At 36.4% G+C, this 17616-nt stretch overlaps 1 protein-coding gene across 1 annotated transcript; it reads left to right on the forward strand.

The window, feature by feature from the left end:
* Positions 1 to 14702: 14702 nt before the first annotated feature.
* Positions 14703 to 17299, forward strand: LOC107797644 (glycosyltransferase BC10-like). The gene is made up of 2 exons (XM_016620547.2): positions 14703 to 15908; positions 16811 to 17299. The coding sequence occupies exon 1, from the start codon at positions 14869 to 14871 to the stop codon at positions 15901 to 15903; it is 1035 nt and encodes a 344-aa protein (XP_016476033.1). The 5' UTR covers positions 14703 to 14868; the 3' UTR covers positions 15904 to 15908; positions 16811 to 17299.
* The last annotated feature ends 317 nt before the right edge of the window (positions 17300 to 17616 follow it).

Raw genomic sequence — 17616 nt, forward strand, 5'->3', positions numbered from 1 at the left:
GGACCGCAAAAAGAGTGCAGTGCAACTGCAGATCAGAATTATGCGGCCGCATATTTCCAGTCCTGCCAAGCTGAAGAAAAGTGCAGACCGCACATGGAATTGTGCGGCCACAGAACCTCCGAAAGCACATTTTTGTCCGAAAATTCCAGCCCTATATAAATAGAAGAGTTTCACTTTTTTAGGTTAACTTTTGACATCAGCTGCTACAGTAGACAGTTCCTTTTAATCTTTTTAGTAGTTTTTGCTATTTTGAGCTATTTGAACATAGAGTTTATCATTTTAATTAGCAATATGGGTTTAATTATCATTTCTTCTTCTTCTTCTTCTTCTTCTTCTTCTTCCAATTTAAGCATGAGTAGCTAGTGTGTGTAAACTTAGTGGGTGTTTGATTTATTGCTTGTGTAAATCTAGATACTCGTGCTTAAATTGGAAGAAAAGGAAGAAGAAAAAATGATAATTAAACCCATATTGCTAATTAAAATGATAAACTTTATGTTCAAAAAGCTCAAAATAGCAAGAACTACAAAAGGAACCATCTACTATAGCAGCTGATGTCAAAAGTTAACCTTAAAAAGTGAAACTCTTCTATTTATACAGGGCTGGAATTTTTGGACACAAATTTCCTTTTGGAGGTTCTGCGGCCGCACAATTCCATGTGCGGTCCGCACTATTCTTCAGCTTGACAGGATTGAAAATCTGCGGCCGCATAATTCTGATCTGCGGTCGCACTGCACTCTTTCTGTGATCCGCACAATTGTAAGTGCGGCCGCACCTTGTTCTTCTGTGGTCCGCACAAATGTGACTGCGGCCGCTTAGCTCTTCTTCGGCGGCTGCACAATAATTGTGTGGTCCGCACTTTTGGTGGACTTGAGATGCAGGTTATCTTAACTTTTTCTCTGACCCAACTTCTGCAGCCACACACTTCATGTGCGGACCGCACTTTACAACATTCTTTGATGGAAGATTCTTTACAACTTGCGGCCGCAGATGATATTTTTGCGGTCCGCACTTTTGAGCTTTTATGCCTGTTTTTGTCCTTAAGTTCAGATTACTCCTTCTTGAGTTGGATTTCATCTCAGGAGCTCATCTTACAATATTCCTGCAATTAAGCATAGTTCGTCAGAACATAATTAAGCACTTTTGGACTAAAATGAAAGCTAAATGGCACTAATAAGTAGTCAAAATTCCCACTTATCAACTCGCCCAAACATAAGCTTTTGCTTGTCCTCAAGAAAATAAAGTAGTTCCCACCTCCACAAGCTAGGAACCATTCCAGCTAATCAAAAGTGAATCAATCACACATCAATTGGGACCAAAAATTATCCAAACCACTTATGTATTATCAACTGGGCAACAAGTTAAACCTTTAAGCACAAATAGTTCTAGTGTGACACTTGAGCATCAAGAGTTGACTTTGTTCATCAAGGAAGCTCGCTCTTTCATGTAGTTCATTGTGGATCCCAAACTCCTCCTCCTCTACTCTCCGTTTTCCTATCTCACTTAAAAATATAGCACTCAATCCAAAGATTTGTGAAAGGTTCGCTCATCTTTCTCAACAAAATGTCTCAAGTACGACTTTAAGTACCATAGGCTTGACCCTTATGTAAATCACCACTAATGTAAGCTCACTCGGCTTGAAATCACGTAGGGCTTTTTCGAAATGCAATGGAGGCTTTTGGACTAAGGTTGGAAATGCTATGATAGAACAGGTTCATCTTTCCTTAAGCATTCCATTTTCTTTTCTAGGCTCATGCTTTGCCAACTCTTTGAGGCATTTTCTTTTTCTTAGGGTAAATAGAGAGAGTTAACATCACTCTTTGTTGGTCATGATATTCATTTTCTCCTTCTTTGATTTCTCCATGCTTTGCATCATTACTTTTCTTTGAATCCCTTTAACTCTTCAACTTATTCACTTTCTTTTTGTATTTTTCCATTTCTTCTTCTTTTTCTTCCAATTTAAGCATGAGTAGCTAGAATTTTACTAGGGTTGTGACCCAACCCTAATGTGTAAACTTAATGGGTGTTTGATTTGCTGTCTATTTATGGTTGAGTGTTTAATATTTAGCCTTGTTCTTGCTTTTATTTGAAGAATTAATGGTTGCAAATATTAATTCATGCCTATTTGACTTGGTCTCTACTTGAGAAAGAGAGACTTAGTCTAGGAAAACTTAGCTAACAAGAAATTGGGTCAATCGAGAGATTGATAAGCCAAATTAAAGGGTTGAACCTAGAGATAGTAAAAACCCGACTTGAGATTTTATTCAACCGTTTTGTTCAACACCCATTTGGACTTGAGAAATCCAAATTAGCAAAATCACTCTCTGACCGAGAGGTATTGAGTGGGTAACCGAGTGTTGATAGCTATAATATACCCCAACCAATAAAACAAGCTTTAAAGTTTACAACCCATTAGGCAAACACTTAGGTGAAGGTCATAGCCTTGGGCCTTTTATATCATTTGAAAAACAACAAAAATAATTTTCCTAGTTTCAGTCTTTAAATTGCAATCATAGTGTAATTTAGGTTTTTAAACAACCAACTTTGCGGAAGTACAAATTTATATATGCAAAGTTACACACTAAGATATATACTACTAACTCCCATTCATATAGCTCCCTGCGGAATTCGACCCCGACTCTTGTTGGGTATTACTATTGCATCGACTGTTTTCATAACCTCGAATAGAGGAGTGAAATTGGACGAGAACAACGAGCAATGGTTTAAGTGTGGGGGTGTTGATGGTAGGCTATAATCTCGTATTTTAGTCGCTTATTGCACTCTAATTCACTGCACTTTACTTATTTTGAGCTTTAATTGATAGTGTTTCGCACTTATTGTGTGTTTTATGCCTTGTGGGAGTGATTATGAGCTATGTAGATGTTATGAAATTAATTTGAGTGATTTGGAGCTTTGAAGTCTGAGTAAAATCCCAAGAGATTAATCTCGGATCGTGTTCGGGGGTCGAGGACCAAGTCTGGAAGTCAAAACGCAAGAAATATCCGTAGTCTGAGAAAACCGCGTGGGGCGCCGCGGCTGTGCAAATCTTTGTTGCCTGTCAGAACCAACTCTCTGGAATTCCCCACTAATGCCCCGCATGGCGCGTCGCCCCATGCGGCACGCCTGTGCAATTTTTACAGAGTAATTTTCCTATTTCGGATAGAAGAAGGTGATTTCATCAGGGTCCGACCCTACTTGGTATAAATAAATAGGAAAACGTTATTTCCTGGACTTTTGACACATATTCGACCTAAGGAGGATAGGGAGGAATGGGAAGATCATGAGCAGAAGGATTTTATCATTCCTTTCTCATTCAAGACACGAGTTTGGATTGAATTTATATTTTCCTATCTTTTAATTATATTTGTGATGAATTGCTCCATATCTATGGAGTAGTTCTCTTTAGGGTTTAATGGATTTGGTGTATTGATGATTGTTTGTGGATTATAACTCTAGTTTTATGTATTGAAGCATTTTTTGGATGATTTAATTGTTGCATCTATATTCACTTGTTCGTGTTATCGAGAGAGGCATAACTTGTGATATCTTTGCATATTCTTGTTGATTGAGTTCATTAATTCTTTTTAGTAATCGAGAGAGGCTACTTGAATCATTGATTAAATCTAGTTAGGAGGATAATCGAGAGAGGTTCTCCTAAAGATCAATCCACTACGCATTCTTGCATATCTTCACGTGCTTAAATTGGTTCATCTTGTGAGGCTAAGACTTAATCGAGAGAAGAGTTGTTGCTGAACGTTTGAACTAATAATTGAGTGAATTTGAGAGACTCACTTGAACATTAGAAGTGAATTATTTAGAGTTAAATCCCAAACAATTATCTTGCACCTACAATTTCAATTCCTATTTTCTCCCACTGATAACTTCCTTGCTTACTTTTGTTGCGATAGTCATTAGTCAATAGCTTTAGATTCTTAGTTAACTTTAGTTAGTAATCATATAAATCTCAATTGTTGATTCTCCTAGATAGCAATCAAATTAGAAACTAAGAAAATATTGTTTAACTCCAATCCATGTGGATACGATATCATACTATACTATCTTTGACTAGCGAACATAATTAAAGTGGTGTTTTGCGCTCGTGAGTAACAGAAAGATCTGCCCCACAAAAGAAAAGCATGTCAAGGCCACAAGTCAAGGAAGATCAATGGAAACCTGACCTTATTCTTGGAAAGAATCAATTTTCGATTCCGTTCAGGGATCAATTCCCTTGGGTTTGTAATCTCTCAAGACTCGCATCAATCAAGAGTCAAGAAGGCCTCACGGAGTATATATACATCGGTTCCAGGATTGAAGCAGACATAATTTGAACGAACTATTATCACTCTTTTTGTTCTACTCCAAACAAGTATTGTATTTATTTTTAGATCTGTTGTGTAATTAGTGAGAGAAGCAAAAGAGATAAACACTGGTGAAGCATTGCATCTAGAAGGTAAAAGTGACATAGAGACTAAGTTGTTGGTGTAAAGCTACATCAACCATCTTGTACTCGAGAAACTTCAAATACTGAAAGAGATCACCCTTGCAACCCAAGGGGACTGGACGTAAGATTTACATTGAATCTGAACTAGTATAAAAATCCTGGTATGTTTATTTCCTGCACTTTATTTCTGCATTATTATTATTATTATATTCTTATATCTAGTCGATTAATTGGTAAACTAGTCAACTACTTAGAGTACTGAAAATAAAAATTGATAATTCACCCCCTCCCTGTTGTACTTTCAATTGGTATCAGAGAGAGTCTCACACTTTTGCTTAAAATCTTGTGAGAAAAGATCATGGCAAATCAAGTAACTGTTGGAGCACTCTTTCAAGAAGGAATGTCGCAAGTCAGGCCACCATATTTCAATGGACAACACTTTTCTCACTGGAAAGTATTAATGGAAATATATAAAAAATCCTATGATGTCAAAGTATGGCGCGTTATCAAAAAGGGTAACTATCCACTACCAGCAACAGCTCAACCACCAGTTGATCCGGAAGATATAGATGAATACACGGACGAGCAAATGACAGTTGTTCGGGTCAATGCTTAGGCACGAAATTTACTCTATAATGCTATAAGTGGAGAGGAGTATGAGAAAATCTCAAGTTGTGACACAACCAAAGAAATGTGGGATAAACTAGAAGTTACATATGAAGGAACCGCAAGGTGAAAAAAACTCACATAAACATATTGGTTCATGATTATCAACTCTTCCAGATGAAAGAAGGAGAATCCATTGAGAAAATATCTGCAAGGTTCAGCAAAATCATTGGCGGTCTAAAAGCCTTTGGTAAACCCTACTCAAATGGTGATCAAGTTCGAAAAATTCTAAGGAGTCTACCAACCACTTGGCAGGAAAAAGTAGTCACACTCGAATCTCAATAACTAAACAAACTTTCATATGATGAGCTATGATGAGATCTTATAGCATTCGAGAAAACACATCTCAAGAAAACAAACCAGGAAGAAAAGAAGAAAATAATTGCTTTCAAAGCTACAACTGAAAGACCTAAAAATGATATTGATGACGACCTAGAAGCTCTTGAAGAGGAGATTTCCATGGTATCAAGAAACATGGATAGTTTAATGAGAAGGTATAGAAACACAAGAAAGGGAAGGATGTCATCCAGATGAACCGGGCAATATAATGAACAAGACAAGAATGATGGGAAATGCTATGAATGCAAAAGGTAAGGGCATGTTCAAGCTGAATGTCCTGAACTTAAAAGAAAAGACTCCAGAGGATTCAAAAAAAACAAATCTTTCGGAAGCTGGAGTGATGAAGAAAACTCAGAACATGAAGAAATAGCAAACATGTGCTTCATGACAATTCTAGAAAATGACATGAACAAATACTCTGGATGCTGGACTGATGAAGACACATCGCATGATGAAAGCATAGAAAATACTGAAAATTATTTCATGGCACGTGGTGAAACAAGCGAGGTAAGATCTTATAATTGTAATAGATGTAAAGAATTACAGGATATTCTTGATCTCACCCTAAAGGAGTCTCAAAATATGTTGAATGAATTGAGAAGACTCAATAGGTAAACAAAGGACTAGGAAATCAAAATTGAAGTATGTGAAATCGAAAGGGATGTACTTTAAGATGAGGTTCAGGATTTGCAAATGCAATTGAATGGCATGCGTAAATCCACCAGTCATAGTTCCGTCAAGTCCAACCAGGTGACTTACAAGTCAACTAGAAACGGGCCGGCTACAACTGAATCCACAAGTACTAACACAAGTGATAGATAAAAAACTAGATCAATCAATGTGTGTCATTACTGTAACAAAGTTGAACATAATTACTCTTTTTGCAGATTTCGTAAGTCTAATGTTTCAAGATAGATTTGGAAACCCAAAGACAAACCTGATTCCAGTAGAACTAACTAGCAAGGACCCAAGCAAGCTTAGGTACGTAAAAGAAAGTGATAATTTTATTTTGCAGGAACACCACAGAAAGAGCCGCAAAGGAAAATGGTACTTAGACAGTGCGTGTTCCAGTTACATGACAAGTGAATAAAGCCTGTTCAAAGAAGTTACTAAGATAAATGGAGGAAGTGTCAAATTTGGTGATGATTCAAGAGGAAAGATAGTTGGCACCGGTACAGTTCCATTCAATAGCAATTGTGATATCACTGAAGTATATCTTGTAGATGGACTCAACTATAATCTCCTGAGTATAAGTCAGCTATGTGATTCAGGGTACGAAGTTAAATTCAAGAAAACAAGATGCGCTATTGAAGATGAGTCAGGTAAAATTATACTCTTAGGAAAAAAGTATGGAAATGTTTACATTCTTGATGGCATTGAAAATTTAGATAGCCACATCTGCTTAGCATCTATATTTGATAATCCATGGTAGTGGCATAAGAAACTTGGTCATGCAAGCATGCATCTAATTGATAAACTCTCCAAGCATGATTTAGTAATTGGACTTCCTAAACTCAATTTTTGTAGAAATCATGTATGTGATGCATGTCAGATTGGTAAACAAACCAGAAACTCCTTCAAAAGCAAAGACATTGTGTCTACTACCAAGCCCTTATCATTGCTTCACATGGATTTATTTGGACCTACCAGAACTACTAGCATTGGAGGAAAACGATATGCTTTTTTTATTGTTTATGAATACTCACGTTTTTCATGGGTGATTTTCTTATCTCATAAAGATGAAGCTTTGAAATACTTTGAGATTTTCTGTAGAAGAGTTGAAAGAGAAAAAGGGTATCTCATTACAACCATCCAAAGTGATCATGAAAGAGAATTCGAAAGTAGAGCATTTGAAGATTTCTGCAATGATCAAGGATATACTCACAACTTTTCAGCTCCAAGGTCACCTCAACAGAATGGAGTAGTTGAGCGGAAAAATCAAACTCTACAAGATATGGCCAAAATAATAATATTGCAACATTCCCTGCCAAATCATTTTTGGGCAGAAACAGTAAGTACAACTTGCCATATTCTCAACAAATGTCTTATAAGACCTATCTTGAAGAAAACTCCATATGAATTATAGAAAGGTAAACGGCCCAACATAGGCTATTTTCATCCATTTGGCAGCAAGTGTTTCAATAACGGTAAGGACAATCTTGGAAAATTTGATCCAAGAAGTGAAGAAGGTATTTTTCTAGGTTATTTCATAAACAATAGATCTTTTAGAGTTTATAATAAACGTACTTTATCTGTAGAAGAATCAGTACATGTCATATTTGATGAAAATAACACTACGACCGAGAAACGAATTATTGCAGGTGATGAAGACATCAACCAAGAAACATCACAAACAAGCAAATCACAAAAGTTGATTGGTAATACAGACGATGTCACAGAGTCGACTAATGAACCTGTCAATAATCAACCAGAATCATAGAAGGAATCAACTACTCATACGATTGCAACACGTCCAAATGAGTGGAGAAGTGAGCCGGAATATCCTCAAAAGTTTATCATAAGAGATCCAAGTGAAGGAATAAAAACCAGGGGAGCTCTCAAGAAAAAGGCAAATGTAGCACTCATCTCTCAGATCGAACCAAAGAAGGTTGAGGAAGCCTTAAAAGACTCCAGCTGGGTATAAGCAATTGAGGAGGAACTCGATCAATTTGATAAAAATCAAGTCTGGGAACTGCTACCTAAGCCTGCAAATGCTACCGTAGTTGGAACCAAACGGGTTTTCAGAAATAAGCTAAATGAAGATGGAAATATTGTGAGAAACAAAGCCATATTAGTATCCCAAAGCTACTCACAGCATGAAGGAGTCGACTACGATGAAACCTTTGCTCCAGTAGCTCGACTAGAGTCCATACAGATTCTTCTTGCATATGCATCCTTCAAACGATTTAAACTTTTCCAAATGGATGTCAAAAGTGCCTTTTTAAATGGCTTTATTGATGAGGAGGTATATGTAAAACAACCTCCTAGTTTTGAAGACTCAAAATTTCTATACCATGTGTATAAGTTGACTAAAGCTTTGTATGGACTCAAACTAGCTCCACGAGACTTGTACGAAAGACTTAGCTCATTTCTACTTGATCATGGCTTTACAAGAGGTAAAGTAGACACTACATTATTTATCAAAAGATCATAAGGAGGTAATCTTATTATTCAAGTCTATGTTGATGATATTATCTTTGAAAGTGCTAACCCTCTTTTGTGCAAGGAATTCGCTAATCTCATGCAAAGCGAGTTTGAAATTAGCATGATAGGAGAGCTTAACTTTTTCCTTGGACTTCAAATTCAACAATCTGAAGTAGGAAATTTTGTGTGCCAGATGAAATATACAAAGAAATTAATTCAAAAGTTTGGCATGAGCAGTGCTAAAGCAATTGATACACTAATGAGCCCGTTAACAAGTCTCGGCAAGGACGAAAAAGAAAATCTAGTTGATAAAACTAAATACCATAGAATGATTGGCTATCTGCTTTACTTGACTGCTAGTCAACCAAATATTATGTTTAGTGTGTGTAAATGTGCTAGGTTTAATTAGCTCCTAAGGAATCACATCTGACTGCGGTAAAGAGAATAATTCGTTATCTCATTAGAACTATTTCATATGGACTATGGTACCCACATTCTAACAATTTTAAGCTTGAAGGTTTTTTAGATGTTGATCTTACAGGTGATAAGGAAGACAAAAAGAGCACCAGTGGAACATGTCATTTACTAGGAAATGCATTAATATCATGGAATAGTAAGAAACAAGGCTCAGTTGCATTATCCACAACTGTGGCAAAATATATTGCCATTGGACAGTGCTGTGCACAATTACTATGGATGTCTCATCAACTGGGTGACTATGAACTATTGTTTTAAACCTATTCAAATATTTTGTGATAACTCTAGTGCTATATGTTTCTCAAAGAATCATGTGCATCATTTTAGGGCTAAGCATATATATATTAAACATCATTTCATTAGAGATCATGTCCTCAAGGGAGATATAGAATTATCATTTGTTGGCACCACTGATCAATTAGCAGACATTTTTACTAAGCCTTTACTTGAAGATAGATTTTGCTCCTTAAGAGAACTACTTGGCATTATTTTGCCTGATCATAAAAATTAGGACCTATTTGTAAATTTTAATTCTTTCATATCTAATGTTTTCAGTTTTATTTTCTTTGTAAGTACACATTAATTAAGAGCCTCCGATTTCCCTCTCTTTTCCCACCAGTCGTAGCTTTCAAGAAAGAAAAATCAATCATCATGACCTATCACTGACACCCTTTCCTTTCCTGTACTCAACAGTCAAAACCTTTTCTTTTTAATCATATGAACCATCCTCTCTTGTCTTCATTATTCTTATCACTCAGAAACCCTTCTTCAAAATCTTCCAATAGCTAAACACTCCAAGAATCCATCTGTCTCCATAAGAAAAATTACTCGTTCTAAGGGAAAACCCTCTTCTCAGCCTCCAGAACAAGTAGACCTAGGGTCTGACCACTCAGAAGGGCTTGCCTCTTCTCAGGCAGAACCATCTGACCACTCTCACCAAATAAGAGAAAAATCTCTTGGCAAAAGCATGGAAGACTCCGTTGAATCTTTTACCCCCAAGAAATCCAAAGTAGACTTCTCGAGTTCTCTAGAGTCTGACCTCAATTTCTGGGACACCCCAAATAGGGATTTCTTTGTTGCTCTCAAAGACAAGCCCATTGCTCCCAGCAGAGTAATCGATCTTGATGACATGGGGCCCTCAATTGTAAGGTAAAGGACTTGTTTGATTTTCAAGGATGTTCTAAATTCCTCTCTGTACCCCCTCCCAAAGTTTATGAAACTTTAGTGAGGATGTTCTATGCCAATTTTCATTCTAGCAAGCTTGATAATTAGAATCCCTAGTTCTAGGAAAATACATTGTCCTTGATTGTGCCATGTTTGACTTAATTTTTTAATGTAAGTGCTCTGGCTTTCCCATGCTTTTCAAAAAATACTTGGCCTGATGACTTTGAAATCTCTTTTGATCAAGCAAAATGTTATATAGCTAAGTGTCCATCTGATTTTCTTCCTAACCAGTTAGGTCCCAGAGATGTTAGTTTCGAAACTCGAGTTCTGGCCCACATTGTTTAAACTACCCTTCTTCCTCGCACTGGCTCATTCTACACCTTCTCTCAACGAGACACCTTTCTTGCCTACTGTGTTATGACCAAACTTAAGGTTAAACTGTCCTCATGTGTCATAAACTTCATGATTGAAAGTGCTGATGACCCCACCAGTCTACCCTATGGTATGGCTATCACCCACATCTTGGAAGCCCGCAACATCTCTATCTCAGAATACCCTTTTATTTTTGTTTCAAAGTCCTAAAACTTCAGAGCCTTAGCTAGTATGGGGTATATTGTGTTAAGGATTCTTGGGTGAAGAAACAAGAGGGTGAAGTCAAGAATGTTCAGCCTGATTCTAAGATTAAAGCCTATGTTTCCCATCATAGTGTAAGTGATCCTGATCTTGTAGAAAAATTAACCGTTATTGACAATACGCTGACCATTATCAAGCACCTTCTTGCTACAACTCAATCAACGTTTGGGGACATCCATGCCATCTCCAAAGAGACTGGGTCCGATGTTTCAAAGATAAGGGTCAAAATTCTCAAACTTGTAGAAAACGCAGTCAAAACCTTCAAGGAAGTACATGACATAATTGATGGGGTAACAGTTTCAACTAATGCTAGCTTTGAGCGTCTAAAGGAGGCAATTTGTAACACTCTCACTTATTTCTTGCGTCATTAGTTGTGGATGTTTCAGACAATATTTTGCCCTTTTTTTTGTTTTGGACTGGATAACCAGTCGCTGGATATTTTGTTTACTTTTGCTAAACTTTGTATGCCTATAATTTACAAATATTTGCCTATGATGTGCCTGTCTCTGCTTCATTTCAACTTTACATATGCATGTCCCCTCTTTGCTGATGTCAAAAAGGGGGAGAAAAGATGCCATACATTGCAGGACAAATAGCAGCACTTGTTGAGGGAAGTCGACTAAAGCATATGCAGCACCTGTTGAGAGGAAGTCGACTAAAGTACATGCAACACTTGTTGAGGGGGAGTCGACTACAACAGAGCAAGCCGACAGGGAAGTAAACTATTATTTATATATATTATTTTTGTCATCACCAAAAAGGGGGAGATTGTTAAATATACGTTTGGTGCAGAATCACAAGAGATAAAACAAAGAAATTAAGATTCCCTATCATTCAAGCATAGACTAAGGAAACAATCTATCAACGGAAGCAAAGGAAAGGAAAAGTATCAATGATTAGCTATGATAAAGGAAGAAGCAGCGGAAATCCGGAAGAAGAGTCAATCAATGATTTGATAGATGATTGATGGAAGCTAGGGAAGGTCCCAAAATCAAAGTAAAACAAGAGTGCAAAGCTCTACACTGGAGATCGTTAAAGCCCGAAATTAAGGGATCCATCATCAATCACTCAAGTAACGGAAAGATCTGCCCCACGGAAGAAAAGTCTGTCAAGGCCACAAGTCAAGGAAGATCAACGGAAACCTGATCTTATTCTTGGAAAGAATCAATTTGCGATTCCGTTCAAGGATCAATTCCCTTGGGTTTGTATTCTCTCAAGACACGCGTCAATCAAGAGTCAAGAAGGCCTCACGAAGTATATATATATATATATCTGTTCCAGGCTTGAAGCAGACATACTTTGAACGAACCATTATCACTTTTTTTTGTTCTACTTCAAACAAGCATTGCATTTTTTTTAGATCTGCTGTATAATTAGTGAGAGAAGAAAAAGAGATAAACACTGGTGAGGCATTGTATCAAGAAGGGAAAAGTGACATAGAGACTAAGTTGTTGGTGTAAAGCTACATCAACCATCTTGTACTCGAGAAACTTCAATAACTGAAAGAGATCACCCTTGCAACCCAAGGGGACTGGACATAGGATTCACATTGAATCCGAGCCAGTAATAAAAATTCTGGTGTCTTTATTTCCTGCACGTTATTTCTACATTATTATTATTATTCTGTTCTTATCTTTAGTTGACTAATTGGTAAACTAGTCAACTACTTAAAGTACTAAAAATAAAAATCGACAATTCACCCCTCCCCCCCCCTACTTTCAATGACTTGTAGCAACTTCTTATAAAACAGGCAGGTTGTGAGCAACTCATGCAGACAGCTTACAAGCAGCTCAAGAAAATCCTCGCAGCTGCTTCCTAAGAAGCCTCATAATTGCTTTCTTTTTCTATAAATAGAGGAGCTTTCAGTTTATTATGTACATCAGTTTGAAGTTGAATAAAATATTAGTCTCTCTCTATACATATCTTTGATTTATTTGCTTTGCAGTCTTTATTTTATAACACTCAATAAATACCAGACCGTTTTTTTTTAGTTGCTAGAGTCCATCATGATGCTCAAATTAACTCAATTTCCAAAATTCATATTTTTGAGTCTTGGAGCAAAACAAATGAATTTTTGTGATATAGTTTCTAATGTTGAAGACTAACTATTGTAGTAATCCGTTATATTAACCAATCATTGTGTTAGGCATCGTATTTAAGTAGTTTGGAGTGATTGCGATCGAAATCCCTCTCAAAGTCGAGCTCATGTTGCTCAAATATAGAGTTGAGAATGAAAAAAAATTCAATTCTAACTGCCTAGGCCAATTCACGTTAATTTGTGATCACACGGAGGTACTAATTGATTCTTTTGAAATTTTGCGACAATTATTTCGAACGTATCTAGATGTTTCAAAATAAAAATAAATAAATAAATATATATATATATATATATATATAAAGATGAAATATTCATTATAGATTTTAACTCTATGTACTAACATTGTAAAAAATATTTACATAATCAGATCACTTAGGTAATTATATATAACTCTATTTAATATCGTGACCTAAAGTAATTGTACTTAATTTACTATAACAAGTTAATCTTTGCATTGTAAAGTATATAACTAAAATCCTCATACTGAAATGATTTAGGTTTAAAGCTTCTGCAAGTGTAAAAATTAAGTCTTAATGTTATTTATTGGATTTGAGTTCTGACTCTAGAAATTTTTCTCCAGTGTACTTGTGTATATATGTTGAGATATATCTTTACCCTCAAAACGGGTAACAATTAAATTTGTAAGTGATTTTAAGGATACGCGGATTAATTCAATACGAACGATAAATTGTGTTAGATTAAACAGATAGAAGACGTAATAAATTGTCAAACCGCTTAAGGGGTAGGTTCCGGAATCAACAACAGCCTTAATGAAATATCTGCCCTCGATCTCGGACTCACAATAACTGAGCACTGATGAACAAAAGTGAGAACTTTGAATAACAGAGAAAATAATACTCCCTCCGTTTCAATTTAGATGAGATAGTTTGACTCGGCACGGAATTTAAGAAAAATGAAGAAGACTTTTGAAACTTGTGGTTTTAAAAGCTTAAGGGGTAAAGGTTTTGTGGGGTAATGATATTTTTGTGTGGTTATAAAAGCTTCTCATTAAGGGTAAAATGAGTAAACTAAAGAGTTTAAAGTTGAATTATTTCCAAATTTAAAAATGTGTCATTTATTTTGGAACAGACTAAAAAGGAAAGTATCTCGTCTAATTTGAAATATATGGAGTAGTATATTATCTTGATGTGCGTATTACAATGTGGTTAATGAATAATGATCAGATCCCCCTCCCTTTTATATAGTAGGGGAGTCTTACTCTAAATACAGTTCCATAAAAGTTAAAAATCTTCCGTTTAACTAATCACTGGATTTCTGCCGATATGTGTCGAGATCCACGCCGTGATATCCGGTTAGTCACGTATATCACGGCCTATTGTTGGTCGTGCTCGATTGCCTGGTAGTGCTCTCCGATGCCTCTAGGATTCGAATCGAACTCGGGGCCATGGCCCCGATACTCCCGAGTTCGGGCGCTTTGCCTGGATCTCATCTCGAGGGGATCCTTGCCTCGATTCTGGTCCCTTGTCATCATGCCTCTTGTTCCGTTTACCTTATTGGAAAACCGAGGCGTCTCATGAGCCCGATTTCCAACCCGTATATATATATATATATATATATATATATATATATATATATATATATATATATATATATAATTTTTAAAATAACTCACATCCTACCATTGCCTCCGAAGCTTTAGGAGATAAGACTTCCACTTTTACTTTTGTGAATTTTCATGGCACCATTCTCTAATTGTTTTTTTTCTTAATCACTATCCACAAATTTCCAACTTTTTTGCTCTGTCCCCTTCAGTATTTGGGAATAACTTTCCAATTCCTCCTCTGACTTTCATCTTCATCACATTGTACATAAAATCATCTTGTCATATCTACATTCGTTTTTGTTGTTTTCCCCTATAGTTTATATATGTTTAACGTAAAGGGTGGCTATGTTTAACACGCCCTTTGTTCTATCTTTTGCACTTTTATTATCATTTCCTCTTCTTTTCCTTTTCGCACCACGAATCTTTCCACCAAAACACGTAGAAATCTCTATTCCTGACGAACTTGATGATTTAGCGTTATTCCGCCGCGCTACCCTTGCTTCCATTGATAGGGGCGGTGGTGCCATTTCTCGCCTTGGCACCACCAACCCCCATCTGAAGATCGCTTTTCTCTTCCTCACCAACACTGATCTTCATTTCGCTCCTCTTTGGGATCGATTCTTCGCCGGCCACGACGGTCTTTACAATATTTACATCCATGCAGATCCCTCAGCCAAAGTTTCGCCACCTAGCGGGCAGATTTTCAAGGGCCGTTTTATCGCGGCCAAGAGGACTCAACGTGCATCCCCTACCCTAATATCCGCTGCTCGTCGCCTTATGGCGACGGCTCTCTTAGACGACCCGTTAAATTCCTATTTTGCCCTTGTTTCACAACATTGCATCCCTTTACATTCATTCAACTATATTTACAACTCCCTCTTTACATCTCAATTCCCCGAATATCGGAGCTTCATCCAAATATTATCTAACGAGTCGTACATGTGGGACAGATACGTAGCACGTGGCGAAAGTGCAATGCTACCCGAAGTACCATTCGATAGGTTTCGATTTGGGTCTCAATTCTTTGTTCTGACGCGAAGACATGCATTGGTAGTAATTAGGGATAGGAGGTTATGGAGGAAGTTTAGATTACCTTGTTTGAACGACGATTCGTGTTATCCTGAGGAGCATTATTTCCCAACACTTTTGTCAATGGAGGATCCCGAAGGTTGTACACAGTATACTCTAACTCGTGTTAATTGGACGGAGAGTGTTGATGGACACCCGCGTACTTATTTTCCGGCGGAGATTTCGTCGGAGCTTATTTATAAGCTCCGGGAATCGAATTCTACGTATTCTCACATGTTTGCAAGAAAATTCTCGCCGGATTGTTTGAAGCCGTTGATGGATATTGCAGACAAGGTCATTTTCCGGGATTAAACCGGGTATGTTATTTTTTTTAAAAACATATTTGTTATTGCAACAAAAATATTTAGAAGTTGTTTGGTTATTAGGATTAGAAAAATAAATCCGAAGTGAAAAAGTTGATAGTACTATTACATACCGTGTTTGATATGGCGTTTCTTTTTTCATATAAGTAATATCAAGATAACTTTATAGAAAATTTTAGTATATTATTTCATATTGGATCTAACATGGAATAACTTATACTAGGATTAAGTTTATAGAAATAAAACACCTAATGATAATATTTTAATTGATTTATCAATTGTGTACCATGTTTATCATCAGATGCGAAGCATATTTTTGTCAATATTTTTATTGATCTATCATTTTTGTATGTTCATTGGATATTTATTTTTATAATTTCTTTTTGAATCACCCAAATTACCATTTTCTTAAATATTACACATGAAAATAAGGTAATTTTTCGTTAATTGTTAAAGAGTTACATAATATTTTCATCGGAGTAGAATTCATTATGGCCTGATTCGTTTTCCCTAATATTGATGTATGATGAGATATATGGTCAAGAAAATGATCTCCTATGGCTAGTTACAATTTTAATATAATTTTAAAAATGATCTGATTCTACAAAGGAGCCGAGGGTCTTTCGGAAACAGTCTCTCTACTTCTCCAGTGTAGGGGTAAGGTTTGTGTACACTCTATCCAAACCCTACTTGCGGGATTTTACTGGATTGTTGTTGTTGTTGTTGATCGGATTCTACAAAGATCTATTGTGTTTTGCTTACTGACCTCATATGTTATATTTTACTAATCTCTTGTAAAAATAACTAGACGATTAAAATAATATTTGTAATGAGCCATAAAACCAATCTCCCCTCTATTGTATTACTGAAGCGCGCTACTTTATTTGATTTTGCAGGTGGTTTGAAATGTTGTTTTAGGTTATTGTAGGAACCAAAAGTCTGAAGGCTGAAGCAGGAAGAGGCTGAGGCTTAAGCCAAAGCCCTCTCAAAATAAACAAATGCTGCTGCTATTTGGTGGTCTCTCTTGTACATAAATTAGGGAACTGCCTTGGCTTTCTTGCTGGTTGGATAAAACTTATCCGTATCGGGTGTTTATAAACGATGTTGGAATGGTGTGATGGTCAAAATGGTGCTAATTATGGGCTTAGATGCAGTTAGAGAAGGATTTGGTGCAAGGATAAGCAAAATGTAGCAAACATGCTTCTCTCTTGTTCTCTTTCCTTTTACACATACTTTTTATGAGGTTTCAATTTGTAACTCATATGCCTTATAAATTTATATATTATACAAACCTCTTGTTTCATATTTGTGTAAAGGAACTAGATTGTAATCTACATGTAGAAGATTTTGCCGCTCATGTGTCAATTTTATTCATTTTTAATTTCTATTTGGTGTAACAAATTTACCTTATTTTAGTTTAGTTTCTTACAACTAGATGCATTCATTTGGTTTAATAGCAATAGTTATGTGTCAATCCCAAATAAGTTAGGGTGGGCTATATGAATCCTTACTTTTTCATTTAAGCTCAACTAATGTTATCATCATATGAGGACTAATCATGAATTGACAAGTTTTACTCTAGCTGCTACCGCTAACGTACCATAATGTTCTTCCTTCACTTGAGTTTGGGACTCACAATATGGACAACTTCACATAGATGGAGCTTTGATGCATTCATTTAGTACTTCATGCTAATAGACAT

This window comes from Nicotiana tabacum, chromosome 23 (assembly GCF_000715075.1).
Source record: "Nicotiana tabacum cultivar K326 chromosome 23, ASM71507v2, whole genome shotgun sequence".
In the NCBI taxonomy this organism is placed as follows: domain Eukaryota; kingdom Viridiplantae; phylum Streptophyta; class Magnoliopsida; order Solanales; family Solanaceae; genus Nicotiana; species Nicotiana tabacum.